At 50.1% G+C, this 26,296-nt stretch overlaps 1 protein-coding gene across 2 annotated transcripts in view; it reads left to right on the plus strand.

Annotated features, from left to right (window-relative positions):
- The window catches only part of LOC309346749 (anoctamin-7-like), a 29,715-nt gene extending 4,096 nt beyond the window's left edge, over positions 1–25,619 (plus strand). Inside the window, exons 5-22 of one of the 2 annotated variants that reach the window (XM_081870879.1) lie at positions 1,061–1,118; positions 1,272–1,382; positions 3,285–3,450; positions 4,459–4,549; positions 7,113–7,209; positions 8,739–8,882; positions 10,433–10,570; positions 10,690–10,788; positions 11,752–11,854; positions 12,149–12,260; positions 12,585–12,639; positions 13,435–13,532; positions 13,743–13,879; positions 16,531–16,736; positions 19,985–20,127; positions 20,237–20,327; positions 20,986–21,148; positions 23,528–25,619. In XM_081870879.1, the coding sequence (XP_081727005.1) occupies positions 1,061–1,118; positions 1,272–1,382; positions 3,285–3,450; positions 4,459–4,549; positions 7,113–7,209; positions 8,739–8,882; positions 10,433–10,570; positions 10,690–10,788; positions 11,752–11,854; positions 12,149–12,260; positions 12,585–12,639; positions 13,435–13,532; positions 13,743–13,879; positions 16,531–16,736; positions 19,985–20,127; positions 20,237–20,327; positions 20,986–21,148; positions 23,528–23,559 (2,044 nt within the window). In that variant the 3' untranslated portion in view covers positions 23,560–25,619. The remainder of the gene's footprint in view (positions 1–1,060; positions 1,119–1,271; positions 1,383–3,284; positions 3,451–4,458; positions 4,550–7,112; positions 7,210–8,738; positions 8,883–10,432; positions 10,571–10,689; positions 10,789–11,751; positions 11,855–12,148; positions 12,261–12,584; positions 12,640–13,434; positions 13,533–13,742; positions 13,880–16,530; positions 16,737–19,984; positions 20,128–20,236; positions 20,328–20,985; positions 21,149–23,527) is intronic. The other variant, XM_081870880.1, reaches the window with a different exon arrangement.
- Positions 25,620–26,296: the final 677 nt, after the last annotated feature.

The raw sequence follows: 26,296 nt of genomic DNA on the forward strand, positions 1-26,296 counted from the left end.
AACGCAGCCAAGCAACACAGTTGGAGCCTCCCTCCTCCCTGACCGGCAGGGAGGGAGGGCGAGGAGCTGCTTCCTTTGAAACCCGGGAAATTTAAGGGACATCATCAATAAGGGACAGCAGCGGGACACGGCGCTGGGATAAGGGACTTTCCCGCCAAATAAGGGACAGTTGACAGCTATGGTGTGGCCCTCAGGACACTTCTCAGACCACACCCACCTTCTTGGTCTCCAAAGGAAGCCTTTCAGCAGTTGTGCCGTGTTTGGGCCTGGCTGGGAAGTTTCTGAGGATGCTTGCAAGGTCTTTTGTCCAACTGGAGAAGGGCTGCGGTGCTGGGGGGGGGGGAGGGAAGACCTGTGGCTTTTGTGTGGCTGGAAGATACCAAGAGAAGAGTCACTTCCAGTGCCCCACCCAATTTTTGCCTCTGGCCCTGCCCACCATTGCCACACAGCCCTCAAGGACCTACCCAGACCCTGCAGTCATAATCCGAGGCCCTTCTTCGTCTGTAGTGAGCCAGCATGAGAACAGGGCCTTTTCGGCGGTGGCTCCCCATTTGTGGAATGCTCTCCCCAGGGAGGCTCTCCTGGCGCCTTCATTATACACCTTTAGGCGCCAGGCGAAATTGTTCCTCTTTAACCAGGTCTTTGGCTGACTGACATCCATGCCCTTTTAAAGTGTGGGTGGGTGGGTGCATTTCTTGGGTTGTTCTTGCTTTCATTGTGCATTTTGTGCTTTTATATTGTGCTTTTACATTGTAACTGCCCTGAGACTTGCGGGTATAGGGCAGTATACAAATATAATAATAATAATAATAATAATAATAATAATAATAATAATAATAATAGCAGCAGCCTAGTGGGGGGTCTGACAGGCCAGATAGATAAGCCTGAGGGTCGTAGTTGTGCCTACAATTACCCTGCTCCGTTCCCAAAATTGCTTTGGCCAGAGGCGACACAAAAGCTGCCCAGGTTGAGGCCTCGGGGAAGATGCCCAGTGCTTCCACCCCAGCCTGTGTCCAGCTCTCCTTCTCTCCCTCTCTCTCTCTCCCCTCACCTGTTTCAGGTTCCTGGGCAGCGAGCAGCACGATTCGTACTTCACCAACACGCAGAGGCATCGCATTGTGAGCCCTTGGGGTGGGGAATGGGGCATGCCTAGTGGGTTTGGAGGAGGAGGAGAGGGAGGAGACAACTTTGACCACCTCTCTTGTCAATGCCCTTTCCTTTTCCTCCCACGTGGCTGAATCCCCCCTGAGCGCCACCCCTCTCTCTCCCAGGTATATGAGATCTTAGCCCGGACCATCTATGGGAAGAGGAAGCATGCAGAGATGGGCATCGACCGGCTGCTGAACGAAGGGGTCTACTCCGCAGCCTTCCCACTTCATGAGGTGAGAGAGACACTGGGAGGGTTGGGATAATAATAATAATAATAATAATAATAATAATAATAATAATAATAATAATTTATTTATATCCTGCCCTCCCCAGCCGGAGCTGGCCTCAGAGCGGCTAAGTAAAATACAGTAAAATAATACATCATTCTAAAATCAGTTTAAATCAAATTAATGGCAACCATTGGGCTAGAGTTCTGTGAGGATCCAGTTTAGGGATCCCCTAATGCATGAAAGGGGTCCGAGACTCCCCGCTCCTTGACTCCAGGTCTATGCGGATGCTAGTTGCAGTTCCTTAGCGCTGGGTTGGGTGTGGTTTGGCAGAGGAATAGCTGCTCTGCACGCAGAAGGTCCCAAGTTCACCCCCTGGTGTCTCCAGCAAGGAATGGGAGAGACCCCATCTCTGGGACCCTGCAGAGCTGCTGCAGCTGCCGGTCAGTGTGGGCAGCACTACGCTGTATGGATGCACTGATCTGCTCTTGGTGTATGTTCCCAGGGGGGAGGGCACTTTGTTTTTTAAATAATTTTTATTAAATTTCATATTACCAAATTAAACACATCAAACCAATTAATCCAAATTATAACAATACATATCATGTAATCCAATTGTTATCCAAATTATAAATTATTTTTGTGGGGGGTACCCATGCTTCTCGATCGGCAGGAGTCCAATCCTCAACTGTTTTCTGCTGCTTTCATATTAAGAATGATATTTCCAGTCCCCTCTTCTCAATCCTTGTTGTTACACATTTTCCTTTTCCTTCACCTCCAAATTGCTCCGCAAGTGGGTTGAAAAAAACAGTCTTATTTGTAGTTCTGTGTGGACTTTGTCCTGCTCTCTCGTAAATTCCAATAGACCAGGCATTTCCGCTCAAGCAAGCAATCGCCATCTTGTCATTCCGATGAAATACAGTCTCAAAGCTCGCTCTTTAGCTTTCCCGACCTGTTGCATCATAAATTAGTCTTTTTCCAGGAGGGCTGCCCTTTCCAGTTTGCAATCTCATCGAAAGTAATAAATCTTCGGCTCGCCCTCCCTCAAGACCAAACCTCCTGCAACACAGGTCTCGTATCCAATCTCCATTCTAACTGCGTCACAAAGAGAGCCCTTCTTCATCCAAATCCAGAGTAAAACCTTTAAAATTACTATAATTCCCACACAGTTCATTTTTAGTCCCATTTGCCAATTAGTTGCTGTGACGGATCTTCTAGAGGGGGGGTTATTAGTTAATCACATAGAGCAAAAAAAAGATAAAAAGTCATTCCCCCCCCCTTTCAGTTCCGGGGGGAGGGCACTTTGCATGTGCCCCAAGGCACCTTTTCCCTCTGCTTATGGTCCTGGCTGTTTCACTTGTGCTGTTTCACTTGGGCAGAGCTCATCCAAGGTGGAAGTATCATTAGAATAAAATTAAAAACTCAAAACGAAGAAGCAGCCAGTCTGCGATGTGGTTCCCCAGCCACCTTAGCCCTCCCAGGCCCGGGGCAAGGGTACCTTCCTTGCCTCTCACACAAATGATAAATCCCGACGTGGAAAATATTGTATGTAGATTATGTCTGATTAAAAAATCAAGTTATATCTAACATAAAAGGCAAGCAGTGGGTGCAAAGAACAGCGCATAATATTTCGCAGGATGTTACTGGTTGTTAGGCTGTGTTCTTCTTTTTCTTGGTAACTGTCTTTTCATCTTTCCATTTTCGCAACTGAAATTAAAATCCTGCTATTTTTCGTGAGGCTGTACACCTTGGCCTCTACACCTCTGTCCCTTGGGAGTCTGGGAGCCTCCCCAAGGATGTCTGTGCTACCTTCTGACATCATTTCCTGTGGGTGATGATGTGACTTCCTGTGGGTGATGATGTCACACGTCCACTTAACCTCTTCCCTTCTGGCTCCTCCTCCCACAGGGCCCCTTCGAGCTGCCTGAGTACGAGGTCCTGGGCGAAGAGCTGAACCCCCGGCAGATCCTGTACCGCTTCTGGGCCCAGTGGCGCTGCTGGTACAAATACCAGCCTTTGGACCACATCCGGGAATACTTTGGGGAGAAGGTGGCCATTTATTTCGCCTGGCTGGGTGAGGCGCCCTCTTTTGTCTCCTCCTTGGCTGTGGCAAGACGCTGCTCAGAAGTCCGGAAAAGGGAAGCAAGGAAGGTGCAGAGGCAGGCGGGGGCCAAAAACCACTCTGCGGTTGCTCAGAGGCCATGTGCACACCAAGCCTTTGAAGCACACCCCCAAAGAATCCTGGGAATTGTAGTTTGTTCAGGCTGCTGGGAAATAAACTACGGTTCCCAGGAACCTTGAGGGGTGGGGTAGCTGTATGCTTCGAAGTGTGTGAGTGTGAGCTGCCAGAGGTCTCCCTCTTCTTTACATTCCCGTATACCATATTTTTCGCTCTATAAGACACACTTTTCCCCTCCTAAAAAGTAAGGGGAAATGTGTGTGCATCTTATGGAGTGAATGCAGGCTGCGCAGCTATCCCTGAAGCCAGGAGAGCGAGAGGGATTGGTGCGCACCGATCCCTCTCGCTCTCCTGGCTTCAGGGATAGCCACAGGAGTGCAGCAGGAGGAACACTCCCCCTGCTCTGAAGAGGCTTGGCACAGCTATCCCAGAAGCCAGAACAGCAAGGGGGATCGCTGATTTCACTGCGCAGCGATCCCTCTTGCTGTTCTGACTTTGCTTTGCTGGAGAGGCGCTGCGCAGAGAGGGAGAGAATATTTTTTTTCTTGTTCTCCTGCTCTAAAACTAGGTGCGTCTTATGGTCGGGTGCGTCTTATAGAGCGAAAAATACGGTGGCTTATTTCACTTCTGTTATTGTGTGAGCTCCCGTTTGAGCCTTGCACTCTCTACGTGCTCAGAGATAACTTTTGAAGCGGCTTTGGGTCTCACACGGTGCTGAGTTCAGCCCCTGCTCTGCATCTGGGTCCTGAGCAGGGAGACTGGGACAGGGTGGGGAAATCTGGGCTTGAGGAAGGCAGAGCCCAGCCCATAAGCTCCGGCCTGGAAGGGGCTCAGGGTGGGGGGCGGCAGGGCAATGTTGGGTGCCCACTGCTCACGGGCTCTGCCTCACCTGTCTCCCTGCAGGCTTCTACACGGCTTGGCTCCTACCGGCAGCCACTGTCGGCACTTTGGTCTTCCTTGCCGGCCTCTTCACCATGGGGACAAACACACCAGCGTGAGTGGGGCAGGGGTTGTGGGGAGGAGGAGGGCAGTCAGCTTGTGGGAGAGCCTGCATGTTTCAGGGCATGACCCCCGCCCCCCAAGCATCCCTTTCCAAACCCTCATCCTGCATCTTGGGCCCCATGGGGTGGGAAGCTCCATCTCTTTTATGGCTGTGCATCAGGCAGAAGTTCAACTGGTGAAGCATTTCCTAGGCTGCATCTGCATGGGCAGGAGGGGACAGGCCACACATTGGGCCTTCAGTGCTGCCTTGGTGGGTGGGTGTCCCAGAAGCATAGCTGTCAACTTACAGATTTGAAAATAAGGGACCAGCAGCCAAAATAAGGGATTTTAGTCAACCAGTTAAAAGGGACCAGGTAATTTGGGAGAGCAGCGCCGGTTTTTAGCCCTTCGTTTACAGAGGTTGCTGCTCAAGACACCAGCCGATGAAACACTGCAATTAAATAACTACAAGCAGCAACCACTTTTCGCGCAAAACGAAGTCCAAGCTATGAAGATGCTGCTGCGGTTCTGTATCTTTTCTCTCCAGCTCCATCTGCAGCTCTCAGTTCCATCAGGCGGGGCGGGAGGAGGGGGGGAAATAGCGCCCGAAGTAAACCCGCAGATCAGACCATCTATGCTAGTCTACCACTACAAATCTATGGGAGAAGCGCTTGCGATCCTTCCCTTGTAGCCCTTGGAACACCTGCCCGCGCCTCCGCCTCCTCCTCTTCCTCCTCTCTCTGAACTGCTTTCTCTATGGTTGCCCTCGCTCTCCTCTCAAGGCTCCTCAGCAATTCATAGGCCACATCAGGCTGCCCATCTCATCCGGGTCCTTCGGCGGCACAACCGCAGTACGGCCTAGCAGGAGCGGGAGCGGCGGTGACAGACAGAGGGGAGCCCCAGGTAGAGACGCTCAGCTCGGCGGCCGCGAGGAGGATGGCGGCAGAAGGGCCCGAGGCTCCCGCCAGTCCCGGTGGGGAGGAGCTCCCGGGGGCCATGGCTGGTGAGAGGAGGCCGTAGGGGGCCGGGCCGGGCAGCCAAGCAACACAGTTGGAGCCTCCCCCCTCCCTGGCCGGCAGGGAGGGAGGGAGAGGAGCTGCATCCTTTGAAACCTGAGAAATTAAAGGGACATCCATCAATAAGGGACAGCAGTGGGACATGGCGCTGGGATAAGGGACTGTCCCTCCAAATAAGGGACACTTGACAGCTATGCCCAGAAGCACCTGGCTGTTGGAAACAGACCACCTTGGAAAAACAGCTGAAAGGAGTGTCCGAGTCCTGAGATTTCTGAAGGCTGAGGAACAAGGAGTAAGAGAGAAATAACCTCCTCGGTGCAAGCACCTAGTTGGTCACCGAAGAAAACACAATGCAGAGCTCTCTTTTTTCAAAATAATTATATCAAGAGGAATAAACGCAGGTTCCTTTATCCTCTGTCCATCACGCTCCGTCACGCAGAGCACGATGGGCTGCCTCGCCCTGATCCTGCTGTTTCAGCTGCAAATGCCCGGTGCTGGAGTTATGCAGCAGTGGAGAGGACTTGGCGCCCTGCTTCTGGGTTTCTGGCTGCCCCCCTGTCGGAAGCAGGATCAGGGAGTGGATTCTTCCTTGTCTGCCTTTTCTCATTCCTGCCCTCTGGCCCAGGATCCTGGTCCTCTCTAGCCTCAGAGAGGTGATTGTGCCAACTCTGGGCAAGGGAAAGGGCATTTCCAGATGCATAGAGGTGCTCTCTTTCGATTGCTTCATGCACAAAGAAGTTATTTCCAGTTATTTTAAGAAAAACACCACTTCCTGAGTCAGATTTAAGCTGAAGGGGACCCAGCTGGTGTTGAGTGTAGTGATCAGGTGGGATTGCTATGAGGAATTATAAAAAATATGGAGCAAGCCATTTGTGTCAGCAATGAAAGCATTGCGTTGACTAGGTTTGAGCCATTATGATATGATTTCTGATCAATCCATGCCTCTGCATCGCTGTCCTATTTCTCTGCCTGACAGGCACGTATAAGCATTCTAAACACAGGCTGGTTGCTTCATCAGGCATCCTGGGTCATAAAGATAGTAGGTAACTTTGATGTAGATTTGTTAATCTTTAGATAGATCTTAAGGGCCCAGAAGACAGTTCATAAGGAGATGGTAAATACTGCCGTCTTTCCTCCCCTGTTTATGACCTCCGGGGTTTGCTGAACGCATTCCTCCTTTTAGTCCTATTTTATTTACTCTGAACTACATATGCATGCTCAAATTAGCTTTTTGTAGTTTTAACTTTGTCCCCACGTGGGGTTTTTTGAAATGCTCAGAGGAAATCTGATTGCTTCTTACGAACACTGTGTAAAAAGTTCTTTTGTGAATAAAACGACCTGGGCCGAGGGCTGGACAGGATTATTATTAGTATTTGCACTGGCTCCCAGAGTCTTGCTGGTCGAGCCTTGTGTGTATTCTATTAATCAGAGTCCAGTCCTTCCTTGCTTTGGGAACGCTACAGTTGAGCATCATGAAACACACCTTGGGTGAGCCCCCCGCCCGCCCCCCCAACCCTGAGTGACATCCCCCACTGACCCTCACCCTCTTCTCTTCCCCAGACAAGAGATCTGCAGCAGTGGGGGCCAGTTCCTCATGTGCCCCCTGTGCGACACCTGCGGCAACTGGAACCTTTCTGAGATCTGCCCCATGGCAAAGGTGAGGGGACTTGCTGGCTGCTGGGCTTTCTGGGGATTGTTCTTGGAGGGGGGAAGAATGGGAGGCAGGGCATTTAATGACATCACAGAGAGCCAGGGAGCTCTCTCTGTGGGGCGTGGGAATGCAACGGATTGCCTGCCCACTCCCAAAGTGGAGCTCCCAAAGTCTCTCTTTAAAAGATTAAAATAAAAATAAAACTGGTTTTTCAAATTACAGTTTAACAATCACATATCCAACATACAACATAAAAACAAGATTCCATGGAATCTCCTGGACTTCCCTCCTCCCCTTTGTGGGTCCTATTATTAATCATTTCCTCCTGCATCGTTTATGATAATCCAAATCTTTTACATCTCCGTTATGTTCAAAATTCACCATTAAACTTCTAGTGTTCGTCCCCATTCTTTATGAAAATTTTGGTCTTCCTGATTTCTGATTCTTCCGGTCATTTTTGCCATTTCGGCATAGTCCATCAACTTGATCTGCCATTCTGGTCGGGACTTTATCTTCTTTCCATCTCTGGGCCAATAACATCTGAGCAGCTGTGGTTGCATACATAAATAGTCTTTTCTGCTCCATTTGGATTTTGGCACCTAAAATTCCTAAAATAAAGGCTTCAGGGTTGTTGTTGTTTTGGGAAAGGTTATTTTAAATTTTTTAACAGTCTCTCCCTGTCTCATCGGTTCAGGCAAGCCAGCCTTTGGTGACCTCAGTTCCCCCATCTGCAGAATGGGAACCATTGTGATCTATAAAGGATATTTGTTTTGCTTTGTTTTGAAAAACGTTCGTTCGTCATTCATCTATTCAGTCCCAGCAGCCTTGCACCCAGCGTGGCTCAGGAATGCTAAGAACCCTCCAAATCAGTGCAGTTTTCAAAGGCGCAGCCCACAACCTTCATTCAATCAGTCAGTTTTATTGCACGTAGCCAAAGGCTGCCGCAATGTACAATCTTGATTCGAAATGGCACATGGCTGTATCCAAACATCAGCCCAAACCTGCTCCTTTCTCTCAAGCCAATTTGGTTAGGATCTCTTTAAGAGGTGCCTAATACATGGAGCAAGGGACACAGGTGGCACTGTGGGTTAAATCAGAAGATTGGCAGTTCAAATCCCCGTGACGGGGTGAGCTCCCGTTGCTCGGTCCCAGCTCCTGCTAACCTAGCAGTTCGAAAGCACGTCAAAGTGCAAGTAGATAAATAGGTACCACTCCGGTGGGAAGGTAAACGGTGTTTCCGTGTGCTGCTCTGGTTTGCCAGAAGCGGCTTAGTCATGCTGGCCACATGACCTGGAAGCTGTACGCCGGCTCCCTCGGCCAATAAAGTGAGATGAGCACCGCAACCCCAGAGTCGGTCACGACTGGACCTAATGGTCAGGGGTCCCTTTACCTTTAATACATGGAGCACAAAACCTTTTCCCCAAAACAGGCATGGGCACAGCATAGCTACCATTGGGTGGATTTGATTCCATTGGAGTGTCTGTATGGCAGCTGTTCCTGGACGTCTTCTCCCCCCTCTCCTGTTCTGACCACAGGTGGGCTACCTCTTTGACCACCCAGGGACCGTCTTCTTCAGCATCTTCATGTCCTTCTGGGCCGTGACCTTCCTGGAGTACTGGAAGCGAAAAAACGCTACGTTGGCCCACCACTGGGACTGCATGGACTTCCAGGAGGACGAGGTAAGTGGGAGGCAGATTTCCCTGTGGCAGCAAAAGGGAACAAAAGCAAAAAGCAGAAGCTGTTCTGCTGCGCCAGCCACTTTAAAGCCCTAAACGGCCTCGGTCCAGTATACCTGAAGGAGCGTCTCCACCCCCATTGTTCTGCCCGGACACTGAGGTCCAGCGCCGAGGGCCTTCTGGCGGTTCCCTCACTGCGAGAAACCATGTTACAGGGAACCAGCCAGAGGGCCTTCTCGGTAGTGGCACCCGCCTTGTGGAACGCCCTCCCTTCAGATGTCAAAGAGAAGAACAATTACCAGACTTTTAGAAGACATCTGAAGGCAGCCCTCTTTAGGGAAGCTTTTAATGTTTAACAGACATTTAATTTTAATACTTTGTTGGAAGCTGCCCAGAGTGGCTGGGGATACCCAGCCAGATGGGCGGGGTATAAATAATGAATTATTATTATTATTATTATTATTATTATTATTATGCCAGCTAACATCAATCAGGCTAGCATGGTGCATCTAGTATGGTGGGGGGGGGGCAGGAGTTTGCCCCCTTCCCTCCTGGCGCAGCTCCTTTGGCTGGATGGCAGCGAGAGCCATTTTGCACAACGTTTCCGACAAAATGCCGTTTCCTAACGTCTGAAAAGTGTTTCTCTTTCTCAAGCCCTTTCGGTGTCCAGACAGCATTCCCAGGTCATGCTCAGAGAAGGTGGATTTAGGAAGAAAGATGTTAATAACGTTGGCAGCATTAAGATAAATTCAACAGTGTAAATAAGTTTTGACGGATGTAAAAATGGAATAGGAAGGAAATAAGCAGCTATCTTCTGCAGGCAGCCCTGTTTAGGGAAGTTTTTAATATTTAATGCTGTATTGTTTTTAACACTTGATTGGAAGCCACCCAGAGTGGCTGGGGAAACTCAGCCAGATGGGTGGGGTATAAATTATTATTATTATATTGAATGGTTTAGTTTATGTAAACTATGCTGGGATCTATGGCATGCAAACTGAACCATGGGAAGAGAGGAAAGGAAGTCACTGATATTATAACATTATTTAAATGAATATTCTAAAATGTAAAATAGAAAAAACTTTAAAAATATACAAAAAAAGAAAAGGAACAAAGATATTAATGTACCAAGGTAGTGCACAGCAACGGAACACCCTAAACACATCACAAAATGGTCATTTTAATGACCTCATGGTCCATTCCAGCTCTGCGATTCTGTGAACCACAAGGCTTGTAATATAATCCTAAACATCTCCACACAGTGTTAAAGGCCATTTGTGTCCAAAGGGTTTTCTCCTTTGTTTAGGAATTTGAGAGCTCTGTGTTCCCCAACCCCACTTTGTCCCCAGAAGCCGTTTCATAGAATTTTGTAGAAGTGGAAGGGACTCCCAATGTTCATCTAGCCTAACCCCGTACGATGCAGGAATAGCAGCTAAAGAATCCCTGGCAGATGGCTGCCCAAGCCCTGCTTAAAAATCTTCCAAGGAAGGGAGAGCCCAACACCTTCTGTGCTTCGTCTCTCCATCTCAACCTCTCTCTGTCTCTCCTTCCCCCAGGAGCGTCCTCGGCCAGAGTTTGCCGCCATGGCCCCCCGCATGGAGCAGAATCCCGTCACGGGGGTGAAGGAGCCGTATTTCCCTGAACGTGACCGTCTCTCCCGCATCCTGACGGGATCCATGGCCATCATCATCATGGTGAGGGGAGTCCCCTGCCCCCAACACATGCCAGGCAGAGGCCTGGGCTGTGGGGCTGGGCTGAGCTGAGAGGCTTCCGGTCTCAGCACTGATCCTGAACGCTTTGCTTCTCCCGTCAGCTCTGTGTGGTGATGATCTTCCTCGTGTCGGTGATCATGTACCGAGGAATTGTCAGCACCATGATGTACCACACAGGGAACACGATCTTGATGACCCAGGTGAGAGCAGAGGGGCCGTGAGGCCTGGTCCACCCCCCCCTTAGAGACATTGAACCCCAAATGTTAAGCGATGGATTTTGTAGGGAAATGGTTTTGTGCAAAGCATACGGTGCGTTCTCCCCCGCACTGCCGAATTCTGGGAACTGTAGCTGACCCCTCATAGAGCTACAATTCCCAACATCGTTAAAATCGTTAGTAGGATTGGAGTATCACTTGTAGTTTAAGGGTGAATTCTGGACGCGATGGAGATATAAAAGATTTGGATAATCATAAAAGATGCAGGAGGAAATGATTAATAACAGGACCCACAAAGGGGAGGAGGGAAGTCCAGGAGATTCCTTGGAATATTGTTTTTATGATTTATGTTTGATATATCTCTGTAAAATTTTAATTTGAAAAACCAAATAATTAAAAAAAAACACAACCACAATTCGCAGCATCATTAAAACTACAGTTCCCGGAATTTGGGTGTGTATGCTCCTCTCTAAATGTGCTAAATGTGTATGCAATCAAAGTCTATCTCTCTTTCTGCCTCTCTCTCTCTCTCCCTTTCTGTTTTGCATTCTCTGGATATACATATAAAAAGTCCAGGCAGAATTCTCCTGCAGTTAGGGTTGGATTTTAGATTGTAAGCCCCTCGGTGGCAGAGACCTGCTCCTCCTGTCCTCTGCCAGGCACACTGGGCATTCAGAGATGCAGTAAGGGCTCCTCCACACTTCCCTTGCCCTGCTGCTCTTTCGTGCTCAGTTGGAACAAACAGCAATTTGGGTTTTCTGCGGATTGACCTTTGCTCCAATTTAGCACTACAGAGAGGATTTTCCTTGTGTGTCGAGTTTGAGCCCAGGGGGTCTCTGTGGTCTAGGCTATTGGGTTCCCCTTCCTCTCTGTGTGTTTTAAGGAGGGAGAAAATTCGCTGGTCTTTGGAGACGACTGGGGTGGCGACGTTCTGTCTTTTCCCTGCAGGCAGGGAACATTGCTAACATCAGCAGCTGCATGGTGAACCTGGTGCTCATTCTCCTCATGAGTCAGGTCTACACCTCTCTGGCTGAGAAGCTCACCAGGTGGGGTGAGTCTGAGATGCCAACCCCCCACCCCACCCCGATTTCCCAGCAAGCCCAGACTCTGCCCCTATTCTGTCCCTGCATTGCCACTGCCAACTGGCTGAGCTCAGTTCATGAGGCTCCCTTTGTGCATGATGGGGCAGTGGCCTGCAAAATGCCCCTTGGGGATTTCTGTAGCACGAGCAGCTCCTCCGCCATGGGGCTGGCTGCCCCCCATCTCGCCTTCTCCTGCTCCTCCTCCTTCCTCTCTGGCCAACATGCCTCCCGGCCACCCTATACTGGGCTCTCCCTTTTTGCAGAAATGCACCGGACTCAGACACAGCATGAAGACGCCTTCACCTTCAAGGTCTTCATTTTCCAGTTTGTCAACTTCTACTCCTCCCCATTCTACGTGGCCTTCTTCAAGGGCAGGTGAGACTGCTGGTCCCTAGACCCCTTGCACAGGGGCAGGGAAACAACCCCAGACGGCAGGGAGGGAGGGACTTCCTAGCCACGGAGCGTGAGCCCTGCTTCGCCATGACTGTGGCTACAAGGAGGCATGTCGTGGGGCTCCACCACTTGGGCTGGGCACCCCCAACTCCCCACTTCCTCTATGGCTTTGCCTTCTCCCCATGGGGCTCTCAGCCTCCCCTGGGCTCTCCCAGTACAGAGCTGAGAGCTGCCATTTTGAGTGTTCCCCCATTGCGGGTGTGAGGCTTCCAAACCCCAGGCAGACCCTTCCCTTTGTCCCAGCAGGTTTGTGGGGTACCCTGGCCAATATGGAAAACTCCTGGGCATGAGGAACGAAGACGTAAGTACCAGGGCAGGGGGCAAGTCTTCTCTCTTGCCTCGGTCTGGGCACTGCCCACCTGGCGGGCTCTGCATCCAGATGCTGGAGCCAGGCAGGTCCTTCTCCAAAGAGTTTGCTGCAGGGGGTGGTGGTGCGCACGCACACACACACAGACACACACACAGACACACACACATGTTTCGGTATCTCCTGCTGTCACCCCAGATCAAACCGTGTTTTTTTCTTTTTTCTTTCTTTCTTTATCTGCAAGGTTCAACTTTAATTGGAGGGTTGTGATTTAAGAGCTCACTTGTTTATGTTTGTTTTAGATTATTTTGGTTCTGGTTTCTGTTTTAGGTATTGGCATACATACATACATACATTTTTATTTTTATTTTTGTGTGCCACCTTTCCTTAGTTCAAGCCATGCTCAAGGCAGCTTGCAGCATGAAAACAATACATAACTACAACGTGACAAAAGTAGTCATAAACAATAAACAGAGCATTAAAAACACAAAAATAAACTGAACTATTTCCACATAAAACACAAAAAATAGAAATACAAAAAAACCAGCATCAGCAACCCCCACAACAAAAGGTCCCAAACAACACTCCAGCCCAAGAGTGACAAACAAAGCATTAAAGATTTTTCAAAACACCCAAGGTCCTGCCACGCCTGTTTGGCTAAAGGCAGAATTGGGATTTCTTCTTTCCAGGGGGAAATGGTCCCTCTGGAGCTGTTTCCTTGGGGCACAGGGTTTCCAGACTCGCTCCCTAGAGCTCTGCTGACATCATCTCCTCCCCTTCTCCCTGCAGTGCGGTCCTGGCGGATGCCTGATTGAGCTGGCCCAGCAGCTCTTCATCATCATGGTGGGGAAGCAGATTGTCAGCAACATCCAGGAGTTTCTGATTCCGTGAGTTGCCAGCTGCAGGGAGGAGAAGGAAGACCTGGCAGGTCCAGAGATAGACCGGCAGGTCCAGAGGGGGCTGCTCACTAACACTCTATGCAATTCCAGCCATGGAAACAGAGCACCCCACAAAACCTAATGTTTTTTGGGGTCCCTTTCAACTGGAGCCCCTCTCCCCTGCTCCGATGCCTCTCTTGTCCATTTCTTCCCCTGCAGGAAGCTGAAATCCTGGCGCCAGAAGAGGAAGCTGGCCCGGGTGCGAGGGGGTCAGATCTGCCAGGAGCCCAAGCGCTGGGAGGAGGATTACGAACTGATTGAGTGCGAAGGCCTCTTTGAGGAGTACCTGGAGATGGGTAAGCAGGAGGGAGGGCCGAGCCAGTTCGGGTTATTACCCCGCACAAGCCAGTCCATTTTCTGATCACTTTCACTTTTGCAAAACGTCCTGTTTTTTGTGGGGTGGCAGGTTCGTTGCACGAGAACTCCCAGGCCACTATAATGGCCCAGTTGCTGGGATGCGACTGGATCCCAGGCAAAAACAAGGCTGGGAGGTGTTGCGTTCTGAAGGCAAAGGAAAGGTGTGCTGGTCCTGGGGGGTTACCGTGCGGCATGGTCCGAGTCCAGTCCAAGGTCGAGGGTGTGGTATGGAGGCTGTCCATTAAGGCTGAAGCGGGGTCCAAGACAAGGAGTCGGGGGAGCAGAGGCAATATAAAATTAATGGACATTAGTGTGATGTTGGATAAAAATTAAGTGGTTACCAGCTGTAATGTAGAGGTTGAGTAATAAGTTACAATAAGTTACAACAAGTTATAATAAGGATTTGCTGAATTAAGAACTTGAACTGGAATACAAAAGGGGGAGGTGAGAGGAGGTCTGGGAAATAAGTTAATGGAAATGAGTAATGGAAACTACATTTGTTTTAACTGTTCTCTTTTGTTTTTGTATTTTTGTATTTTTATTATTTCTTTTTTGTGTATGTTTATTTATTTATTTTTGTACTAATTGGAAACTTTAATAAATATTATTTTTTTAAAAAAAGACAAGGAGTCGGGAGAGGTCAGGAACTCTGGCAGAAGAGCAGGACAGGGTGCAGGCAGGAACAGGCTACCAACAATGTTGCTCCCGCAACCTGGGACTGGGCTGGCTGGCTTTTATCTCCTCTGAGGCATAGGGCAGCCCCGGTCCACAGGTGACTCGCCTCTCCTGGCCTGGAGGCGAGCACTCCTCCTGCGGGAACTTAGTTCCCTCCGCCTCTCTGCCCTGAGCCTCTGCAGCTCAGGAGAGGCTGGAGGGTTACCAGACCCAGAGGCAACCTCAGCTTCCCCTGATGGGGCTGAGAGTGGAGCACCTGCAGGCAATGGGTCCTCCATCACCTCAGGAGCCAGAGCAGATTCAGCTGGTGTCTGCTCTTGAGGATCTGGCACAGGTGAGGACCCTTCAGGTTCAAGCCCCAGCCCCGGCTCAGCTGGTCCTGGAGGCAGGGACTCCTGTGCAGGCTGGGATTCCTCAGGTTCAGCCTCTGAATCCGATTCCCAGGCCATCACAAAAGGACTGGACCCTGATTAATAAAATAGATGCGAGGCTTGGCCAGCAAGACTCTGGGAGGAAGTGCGAATCTCACCACCCCCTGGCCGAGGTCGTTTTATTCACAAAAGAACTTTTTACACAGTGTTAGTAAGAACCAATCAGATTTCCTCTGAGCATTTCAAAAAACCCCACGAGGGGACAAAACCAGATCAGGGAAAGCCTCTTAACTACAAAGAACTACTTGAGCATGCATACATGTTTTAGGGTAAATAAAACAGGAATCAAGGAGGAATGCATTTAGCAAACCCCAGAAGTCATAAACAGGCAGTAAACAGTGAAAGGTCCGGTGAAAGGTCCGGTGACTTCTGTTTCAGTGTATCTGAAGAAGTGTGCATGCACACGAAAGCTCATACCTAGAACTAACTCAGTTGGTCTTTAAGGTGCTACTGGAAGGAATTTTTTTATTTTGTTTTGACCATGGCAGACCAACACGGCTACCTATCTGTAACAGGCAGTAAACAGGAAAGAGAAAGATAGGCATTTACCACTTCCATGTGAACTTTCCTCCTGGCCTAAAGGTTAACAAAAGCTACACCAAAGCTACCTCCTATCTTTATGGCCCAGGATGCCTGGTGAATAAATGGTCTGTGTAGAATGCTCTATAGGTGACTGTCAGGCAGAGAGAAAATGGGCAGAGGTGCAGAGGCTTGTGGGAATGAATCAGAACTCATGTCAAATGACCCAAGCCCAGTCAAAGCAATGCTTTCATTGCTGACACAATAGCTTGCTTCATTTTTCGAATAATAATAATAATAATAATAATAATAATAATAATAATAATAATAATTTATTCTTTGTACCCCGCCCATCTGGCTGGGCCTCCCCAGCCACTCTGGGCGGCTTCCAACAAAGACCAAAACTACATTAAAATGTCACACATTAAAAACTTCCCTGAACAGGGCTGCCTTCAGATGTCTTCTGAATGTCAGGTAGTTGTTTATCTCTTTGACATCTGATGGGAGGGCGTTCCACAGGGTGGGTGCCATTACTGAGAAGGCCCTCTGTCTGGTTCCCTGTAACCTTACTTCTCGCAATGAGGGAACCGCCAGAAGGCCCTCGGAACTGGACCTCAGCGTCCGGGCAGAATGATGGGAGTGGAGATGCTCCTTCAGGTATACTGGGCCAATGCCATTTAGGGCTTTAAAGGTCAATACCAACACTTTGAATTGTGCCCGGAAACATACTGGGAGCCAGTGTAGGTCTTTCAAGATCGGGGTTATGTGGTCTCGGTTGCCGCCCCCTCATAGCAATCCCACCTGACCACCACAGGAAAGTGGAGATCGCTCCGTTCTCCTTCTGCCACCCCAGTTCCAGCTCAGAGCTGTATGTCAGGGGCCCGCAATGCCAGCCTCTATCCTGCCCCTTTCCTTTGGGGAGGGTTGTCGCTCTAACCCTGATGAGCTTCCCTGCTCTCCCTCAGTGCTCCAGTTTGGCTTCATCACCATTTTCGTGGCTGCCTTCCCGCTGGCTCCGCTCTTCGCCCTGCTCAACAACTGGGTCGAGATCCGCCTGGACGCCCAGAAGTTCGCCTGCGAGTATCGGCGCCCCGTGGCCGAGCGCGCCCAAGACATCAGCGTCTGGTTCTTCATCCTGGATGTCCTAGCCCAGATCTCCGTCATCGTCAACGTGAGTCCGGAAGGAACTCAATACCCCACCCTACCCATGAACCCACAAAGCTCAGAGCTCGGGGCAGGGGGCTTCTCCACCCAGCAGCCCCACCCCCCAAGGCAGCTGGCTCCCAAGCCGTGTCCAAGACAAGTGGCTTCTGGTGGGGGCTGCAGAAGCCCAAGAGGAAAAGCATTCCATCATAGAAGCATAGAATAGCAGAGTTGGAAGCAGAGTTATTCAATTTTTTTGACTTCCATCAATCATATCGGAACATTTTCCAATCTTTTCCACTTAATTTTGCATTTCTTACTTTCACTATTACATTTAAATATCATAACTAATATCTCTCTTCTTTTTCTTCTTTGAAATATTTCATTTATTCCTCCTTACAAAACTTCTTGTAGTCCTACTAATGTAATTTGTTGATTACAGTTGCTCTTCAAATAATTCCTATATTTCTTCCAATCTTCTGTGAATCTCTGGTCCCGCAGGTATCGAATCCTTCCTGTCATTTTGCCCAATTCTGCGTAGTCCATTAATTTCGTCTGCCATTCTTCTTTTGTCGGTATTTCTTCTTGCTTCCATTTCTGATTTCCATTTTTTTTTTGTCGCTGTTGTTGCGTATAAAAACAGTTTAATGTCCTGTCTATTAATGTCCTCACTTATAATACCAAGTAAAAAATGCTTCTGGTCTTTTTAAAAATGTATATTTCAACATCTTTTTCATCTTGTTATATATAATTTCCCAGAAGTTTTTTACTTTCTTACATTCCCACCACATATGATACAGTGGTGCCCCGCAAGACAAACGCCTCGCAAGACGGAAAACATGCTAGACGAAAGGGTTTTCCGTTTTGGAGGCGCTTCGCAAAACAAATTTCCCTATGGGGTTGCTTTGCAAGACGAAAATGTCTTGTGAGTTCCTGCGGGTTTTTCCCCCCTTTCCCCCCCTTTTCCTAAGCCGCTAAGCCGCTTATCAGCTGATCCGCCGATAAGCCACTTAACAGCTGATTGCTAAAAGCCGCTAATAGCGCTAATCCGCTAAGCTGTCAATGGGCTTGCTTCGCAAGACGAAAAAACCGCTATACGAAGAGCTTCACGGAACGGATTAATTTCGTCTTGCGAGGCACCACTGTAAAATGATCCTTCTTTTTCTTTACATTTCCAAAATTTATTACTTGTCACATACATTTTAGCTAATTTCACAGGTGTAATATACCATCTATACATCATATTCTCTTTCAAAACAATACATGCTGTAAATTTTATTCTTTCTTTCCACAACCTCTCCCATTCTTTTAGCTGTATATTATATCCAAAATCTTTTGTCCAGTGTATCATAACCGATTTCACGGCTCTTAATTTTCTTCTGGCTGACAGTGGTGGGGAGAGTGGTGCTGAGCAAATATCTTCATGTTACCCAAGTCCTGATCAGGCTGGGGGATGATTTGCATGGCAGGAAGTTGAGTCTGTATCTGGTTTTCTATGAAAACTCTCTTACTTCTGTGGGACCTGGGCAGTCAGGCTGCAAGACTAAGGGCTCAGGATCTGTGAGTTGTTCCCAGCATCCGCAGGGTCCTAGCTGCACCTTGAGGTGTGACAGGGCCCTTAGATCTGTAGCGTTCCCAAAGCAAGGAAGGATTGGACTCTGATTAATAAAATACACACGAGACTTGACCAGCAAGACTCTGGAAGGAGTGCCAATAATAATCCTGTCCACCCCTCGGCCCAGGTCATTTTATTCACAAAAGAACTTTTTACACAGTGTTCGTAAGAACCAATCAGATTTCCTCTGAACATTTCAAAAAAAACCCATGTGGGACAAAGTTAAAACTACAAAGAGCTAATTTCCTACTTGAGCATGCATACATAGTTCAGAGTAAATAAAACAGGACTAGAGGAATGCATTCGGCAAAACCCTGGAGGTCATAAAGAGGCAGGAAACGAAGGATGGCAAGGAAAGAGTATTTGCCATCTCCTTGTGAATCTCCGGGTCATGCAGTGGCGTAGCATGGGTTGTCAGCACCCGGGGCAAGGCAAGTAATTTGCGCCCCCTAACCCTGGATTTGCGCCTCCTAACCCTATCCCTAACCTAACCCCCAGATGTTGCGCCCGGTGCGGCCGGCACCCCCTGCACCCCCCACGCTATGCCACTGGGGTCATGTGGCCAGCATGACTAAGCCGCTTCTGGCGAACCAGAGCAGTGCACGGAAACGCCGTTTACCTTCCCACCGGAGCGGTACCTATTTATCTACTTGCACTTTGACGCGCTTTCGAACTGCTAGGTTGGCAGGAGCTGGGACCGAGCAACAGGAGCTCACCCCATCGCGGGGATTTGAACCACCGACCTTCTGATCGGCAAGTCCTAGGCTCTGTGGTTTAACCCACAGTGCCAAGATCTATCTAAAGATTAACAAACTACATCAAAGTAACCTACTATCTTTATGTACTGAGGATGCCTAGTGAAGCAACTGGCCTGTATTTAGAATGCTTATATGTGCCTGTCAGGTGCAGAGGTTTGTGGGATTTGATCAGAAACTATTGTCAATGAATCAAACCCAGTCAACGCAATGCTTTCATTGCTGACACAAATGGCTTGCTCCATATTTCATAATTCCTCATAGCTATCCCACCTGACCCCCACACTGGATACTTGCAGCCCTACATAGATCACGCATCCCCCCCCCCATATGTGTCTCCTTGCATACACATAAAACAGAAAAAAAACAAAATACAGAAAAATAAAATTCCACCAATCAAGAAGAAAAATAAAAACTCCAACTTTTAAATTCATACTTAATTAACCTTCTTTCTTGACTTCCTCACGTCTCCCTTTTTTGTGTTCCTCTTTACCCAATCAGATACAGCAAATCCTTACCCTCTTTCAAAACTCATTTCTAATTATTAGAATCATTTTATTATGTCTCCGATCTTTCCTCCTTATATTTAAACACCTTTAACATATTGTTTACTTTTGACATAATATAACTTTGGTCTTTCACCCTTTTTCTATTACATTTTTGCATACTTTTTCAAACTGTGTCACTAATGCCATATTATTTTTATATCCAACATCATTTTAACATTCATAAACTTTGCAGTGTTTCTGCAGATAGTCTTTAAACTTCTTCCAGTCCTCTTCCACCGCTTCTTCTCCCAGGTCTCGGATTCTGCCAGTCATTTCTGCCAGCTCCATATAGTCTATTACTTGCATCTGCCATTCTTCCAGGGTGGGCAAATCTTGTGTCTTCCTTGTCTCCCCACAGGCCTTCCTCATTGCCTTCACATCGGACTTCCTCCCTCGCCTCCTGTACCAATACGAGTACGACAGCCACCTGCACGGCTACGTAAACTTCACCCTGGCCTACGCTCCACCCAGTTTCGTGGACAGCAACCACACCATGTGCCGGTGAGAGCAGAGACCTCACCCCCCACCCCGCACAGCCCCGGGGAATGCATCCTGGCACATACATGCACCTCTAGCCCTGTTAACCCACGGAAATGGCATCTCCCCCCAGGTACAAGGCCTTCCGCGACCCCCATGGGAGCCAAACTCTCTTCTACTGGAAGCTGCTGGCCATCCGCCTGGGCTTCATCATTGCCTTCGAGGTGAGCGTCTTGAGGGGGGTGTAGCTTAGTGGTAGGGCAGCCGCCCTGCATGCAGAGGGTCGCAGGTTCGATCCCCGCCGGCAGCATTTCCAGGTCGGGCTGGGGGGAAACTTGCCTGCCTGAAATCCTGGAAAGCCACTGCTGTCAGTCCGTGTAGGCAGCACAGAGGCAGGTGGACCCAAGGTTTTGGGGCTGAGGGGACATAAGCACATGGTAGGGCTAGTGGAAGGGCAGCTGGCCCTGACAAGTGGGGGGAAATGAAGTTGGTGTCCTGCCTGGGGCAAGTGGCTGTATTTATGACTACGCGGGTGGCGCTGTGGGTTAAACCACAGAGCCTAGGACTTGCCGATCAGAAGGTCGGCAGTTCGTATCCCCGCGTAGATAAATATACTTATAAAAATAAATATAAAATAAAAATAAATATAAAAATACTTGCACCGCGTAGGTGCAAGTAGATAAATAGGTTCTGCTCTGGCGGGAGTTCCATCTTAAATTGCTGATCAGAGTGGCCCGAGTCGCATTCCCTTTCAAACCAAGCCTCAGTTTTCCCATCTGTGGCATGGGGAGAATAACGCACACCGGCTTGTGGCTGAGCATCACAAAGAGCCGTGGTGGCCCCTGGCGCCTCTAACCCGCGGACTTTCCTCCCGGCTCCCAGCATGTGGTCTTCTTCTGCCTGCGCCTCATCGACTGGCTGGTCCCAGACGTCCCCGAGTCCCTGGAGGTGAAGATCAAGCGGGAACGCTACCTGGCCAAGCAGGCTCTGGCCGACAACCAGGATGTTCTGCTGACGGTGAGTGGCGACTCCTCCCCTTCGCCAGGTCAGTTTGCGAAAGAAGCACCTGCCTGTCCGTGCCGTCTTCTTGTTGCAAGACCAGAAACTCAGGAGCAGGAGCAGGAGCAGAGGTGGGGTCTGCAGGAGGGGATTCTTCCACAAAACCCAGCCTGCTCCACTCCCGAACATGTTGCCTTGTGGGGAGGCGAGGTCCGCTCTTGGTCCTCGCTCCCCATTCATTATAATTATAATAAAAATAAATTTTATTTATAACCCCCCCTCCCCAGCCAAGGCCGGGCTCAGGGTGGCTAACAACCAATAATAAAAACAAGTTGCATGAATACAACTTAAAAACAAGATTAAAATACAACATTAAAACGCAGCCTCATCACAGAAGGAGAAAGGAGAAAGGATAGAGGGGAAGGGGAACAAGTTGATTCCAAGCCAAAGGCCTGGCGGAACAACTCTGTCTTACAGGCCCTGCAGAAAGAAATCAGATCCTGCAGGGCCCTGGTCTCATGAGACAGAGCGTTCCACCAGGCCGGAGCCAGTGTTGAAAAGGCCCTGGCTCTGGTTGAGGCTAATCCTTAGGGCCCGGGACCTCTAGGGTGTTGCTATATATGAACCTTAAGGTCCTCCGTGGGGCATACCAGGAGAGGCGGTCCCGTAGGTACGAGGGTCCTAGGCCGTGAAGGGCTTTAAAGGTCAAAAGCAGCACCTTAAATCTGACCCTGTACTCCACCGGGAGCCAGTGCAGCTGGAAAAGCACTGGGTGAATATGCTCCCATGGCAGAGACCCCGTGAGGAGCCTCGCTGCAGCATTCTGCACCCGCTGGAGTTTCTGGGACAGCTTCAAGGGCAGCCCCACGTAGAGCGAATTACAGTAGTCAAGCCTGGAGGTGACCCTCGCATGGATCACTGTGGCCAGGGCGGGGCGGGAAAGGTAAGGAACCAACTGCTTGATGCGGCAAAGGTGGAAAAATGTCCACCCATTAGGGATGGGTGGAGGCTTGGTAGGATGTCCACAGAGAAGAGCACCTCTGGGCATAGGCAGAGTGCATTGCCTTTGCTCTTGGCACATCAAGGGCAAGGGGCTGGGGTGTCTTCACCAGGAGGTGCGGCCACGTGCTGGAGTCTCAGGGCCTTCTGGGGACTGGCATAGCCACGAATCTGCTGCCCACGGAATCCTCTTGCATCGCTGCAAGAGAAGCCCCTCCGTGCCTGGGCAGGGTGGGGTGGGGCCTGCAGCTGGCAGCCGGCAATTCCTGTTTCCCTTTCTGAAACTAAGCCCTGCCCCTGTTACTGGGTAGCTGTGCGCCATCTGTGTTGTCGTGCTGTGGTGTGTCCGGTATTGTGTTCCAGGCCGTCCAACAAATTGTTTCTTCTCCGTGCCAGCGTGGTCATCCATTCCCAGTCACGACTGTCTCGTACGGCCTAGTGACCTTGCGCTGGGCGTGGGCATGTTCCGTGTCACACGGAACCGCCGTGCCTCAGTGGCACTTGGTCCATGAGACACCGTCCTCCATCTGCAACCCAGCCACATCTCAGGGTCACTGCCCCCCTACTCACTGCTGCCAAACCACCACTCTTTTGCAGTTGTGATTTCTTGGTATGGCAACAAATTTAGGTTGTTCAATTCAAGTGGATCTGGCCCTCTTGTGTGAGGATCCCCCTTCCCCTCGGAGGCTGGTCTTCACTTAAGCAGAGTCTGAGAGTGCTGGGCCCCAGGACCTATTTCTTGATGCCAAGGCTGAGCCCTGGGTGACGAGCTAAGCAGGAACCAGGGTGAGGAGGGTTTTGTCCAACGGAAATAAGAGCCACAGAACCCACAGGCAGCCAAAATGGCACCCTCCAGGTGAGGCTGGACTCCCATTTCCTGTCAGTCCCCTCAACCAGCATGGCCAGTGCTCAGGGACGCAGCTTGGAGTCGTAGTTGCAACATTTGGAAGCTGCCCTGAGCCTCTGTGCTTTGGGGCGGATCTACACTCACTGTTTTTAACGTTAAGGAAGGGTTAAGGAATTGTTTTGATAACATATATGGACACATTACATCCTACTTTTAACACTCGTAATGCGTTATTAAAATGTGACACCAGAGCAGCCAGCAGGAGGGAGACAGTGTTTTGACGGGGGGGGGGGAACCAAGGCCAAAAATGCTCTAATTCACAAGTATGTCCTGTGACATTTTAGAACGATAGATAATAATGTTAAACAGGTCAGTGTAGATCCAGCCTTGGAACGGCTTCTGGCAGAAACCTGAAAGCCCCCCATCCCAATTGGTCAGAAAAAGAAAAAGAAACTTTCCTCTTTGTCCCCCGACCGCCGCTCTTAGTTCCCACAAACCTCTGAGCCTGCTGCCCTGGTTTTACATATTTGTGGTTACTGTTATTATTACCTCTTCCTCCTTTTCCTCCTCCCAATACAGCAAGCAGCCTTTTACCCAGCAGCGTGAACTAGCGCCCCCCGCAGGTGCAGCCACTTTTGACCACACACATCGGCTCTGTTGAAGAGGAGGCTCAGCCAAGGCAATGGAGGAAGGATTCCTAGAGGGCTCCATCACTGGCACAAACTCAGCCAAGAGTCTCGTGGCCCCTTCAAGGACCAGGAAGGTGGGCAAGAGAGGCTGGACTTGTGGGGTGAGGAGGGTTGCATGCCCTTTGCACCCCCCACCACTGCTACAATGAGGGCCACTTTGCTTCCGTGGTGGTCCTGAGGCCCTCCTGCCTAGCCTCTCTTCGCCTTCCCCTCTTGACCTTTTTCCTGCTCCTCAGAGATGGACCGCAGGGACTGTGGAAATGGCATCGCCAACAATTTCCCCACCCGAGTTCCTTTCCAACCCAAAGGGAAGGGCTGATCCTTCTTCTGACGGCTTGGAGGACAGCCTGGCTTGCGTGGCCCCCTCCTTCCCAGGGCCATTGTCTCCCAGAAGCCTTTGCTTCACTTGAGGACGGGAGCGGGCGTTTCGGCAGCCGTGTCTCCTGGGTCAAGGAGAGAGGAGGCCGGGGTTGCACTTTTGCAGGCAAGGTCCTCTGCGGAGGGTTTCTACCACAGATCCCTGATAGGAGGGATTGCGTCTGCAATATCAATCCAGTGTCTTTGTGGACCAGCCATTCCCGCGGCCACGGGCTGCTTCGAGAACTCACGCTTTCCGTGTTAAGATGTGTGGAAACGCCGTCTCTGCTGCAAAACCGAGCGAATGTGCTGTTTTGCTCACCTGCCTGCACTTCCCTTCTCAGGGATTTGTGGAAGGGATGCCCTTAACTTGCAGGAACGGTGTTCTCCTGGGAGCACTGAGGGCCATACCCATGCATGCAGAAATCCTCGAGGTGCAGCAGGGATTCAGAGTGCGCACAGCTGAATATTGTTCATCTTTTGATCCTGCCCAAGGGGAAGCGAGGAAGTGGAAGGAGGATGGAAGCAGGGCCCCTCCTCAAACAGAAACACTGGGCGCCTGCCACAAGAGCATCATCAGCCGACTCACTTTTTACGGTGCACCCACACAACGTGGCTGTTGAATTGTTGCATTCCTGTGTCTTCTTTGCTCGCGTCCCCACCAACACCTGGCCTTTCTGGACTGGCAAAGTGCAAGTGAGGCTTGGAAGAGGGGCTCCTTTGCCTTGAGGTAGAAGCTTCCTGCTGTTTGTGGTTTCTTGCTCTGGTTTCTGTTCAGCCTCTCGGTGCCACATCCGGGGCTGTGCGGAACTACCATCTTAATCCCACGCCTTCCTGATTGTGGAAAAGCAACGCCTCAAGCATGCCGAAGGACCCTCAAGCGGAGGAACCTCTGCGAGCATTGTGGCTAAGCAGGGAATTTGAAGCCAAGTCTACACCGAGCATTCTGTGTCTGCTGATCCTGTGGTTGGGCTGGTCCGGAAGGACTCTGGAAGTCAGGCTGACCATTGAGTGTCACCCAGGCCTTCCCAGGCAGCTGGAGCAGCAGGCAAGGGACATTTTCATCAGAGGAGCAGAGGGACCAAGAAGGGCAGCCCTGGCAGCAGCTGGCACAGGAGGGCCAAAAAGGAAACCTCGAAACTTCAGGCGAGGAAGGGAGCCACAGCCAACCTGCCCTGGCACTGGAGATTGTTGGTTCGCTGGCTGGCAGGTTTTATGTGAACTCAAAGCCACCCTTTCCTCTTCCTCCCCTCCCTCTCCTCTGGCAGGTTGCAGAAAAGCAGGAGGGGAATGGAGTTGAACCCTCCATTGTTGTTCTTGCCTTGCAAATGAGCTGGGCTTAGGTTCCTGGAACAGCGCCTTTCCTGCCACAAAATCCCCTTTCAGCTCCAAGTCGGAAGCCTGTGAGATATGGGGCTGCAAATTGTAGGAGGGGAGGGGTGTGCCCTTGCTGGTGATGATCTGGGAGGGTGGGGCATGCTGCATGCCGTGCACGATTACTGCTGCCCAGTGTGAACCCCCCCTTCCTGCATGGTCTCTCTCTCTTTCTCCCATCCTCCAGCGGCAGCCAGAATTGTCCCACGTTCTGTATATCACACAGGAGAATGAATAAAATGTGGAGTAACCCCATGCGTTCTTGGTGGGGCAGGGAAAGCAGGGGCAGAGCTTCTCCCCAGGCATTTTTGTTCCTGAGGGGATCAAGTTTCCCTTCCAAGGGGAGTCTTACCCAGGAGGGGCTCAGAAAAGAGGGGAGGGGTCCACTCTGTTCTCTCGTTCATCACCACCACCACTCTCTGTGAGCCTCCAGGGGAGGGAAGTTTTGAAGACAAGCCAACAAGCAGCCTTGGCCCAGTCAAATGGCTTGGAGGATGCAGCAAAGTGTTCGGTGTAGACACGGCACAGCTGCATAGCTGTCAACTTACAGATTTGAAAATAAGGGACCAGCAGCCTTGAAAATAAGGGACCTGCAGCCTCACCTGTTCCAGGCACTCCAGTTTTCCTGTCCTCCTGCAGTCTGGTCAAACTCATGCTGATAGCTTTGAGAACACTGTCCAACCAACTTTGTAACCAGAGGCTCAACTGAATAGAATCTGAATCACATGCACCACAAGGCCTATGCAGCCTCAACTTAAGATGGCTCCCCGGCCTAGCTTTGCACTGCAAAGTTTGCAGCAGCACGTGCAACAAAATGTCGTCCAGCATTCAAAAACCTCCTCAGCTTGCATTAACTAGCCACACACAAGGCATGCAAGCTCCACCCCCCAGTCGTTCTTAGACTTCTTATTGGGTGAGCAACACAGCC

This window comes from Podarcis erhardii (assembly GCF_964252035.2).
Source record: "Podarcis erhardii genome assembly, chromosome: 7".
NCBI classification, from domain to species: Eukaryota; Metazoa; Chordata; class Lepidosauria; order Squamata; family Lacertidae; genus Podarcis; species Podarcis erhardii.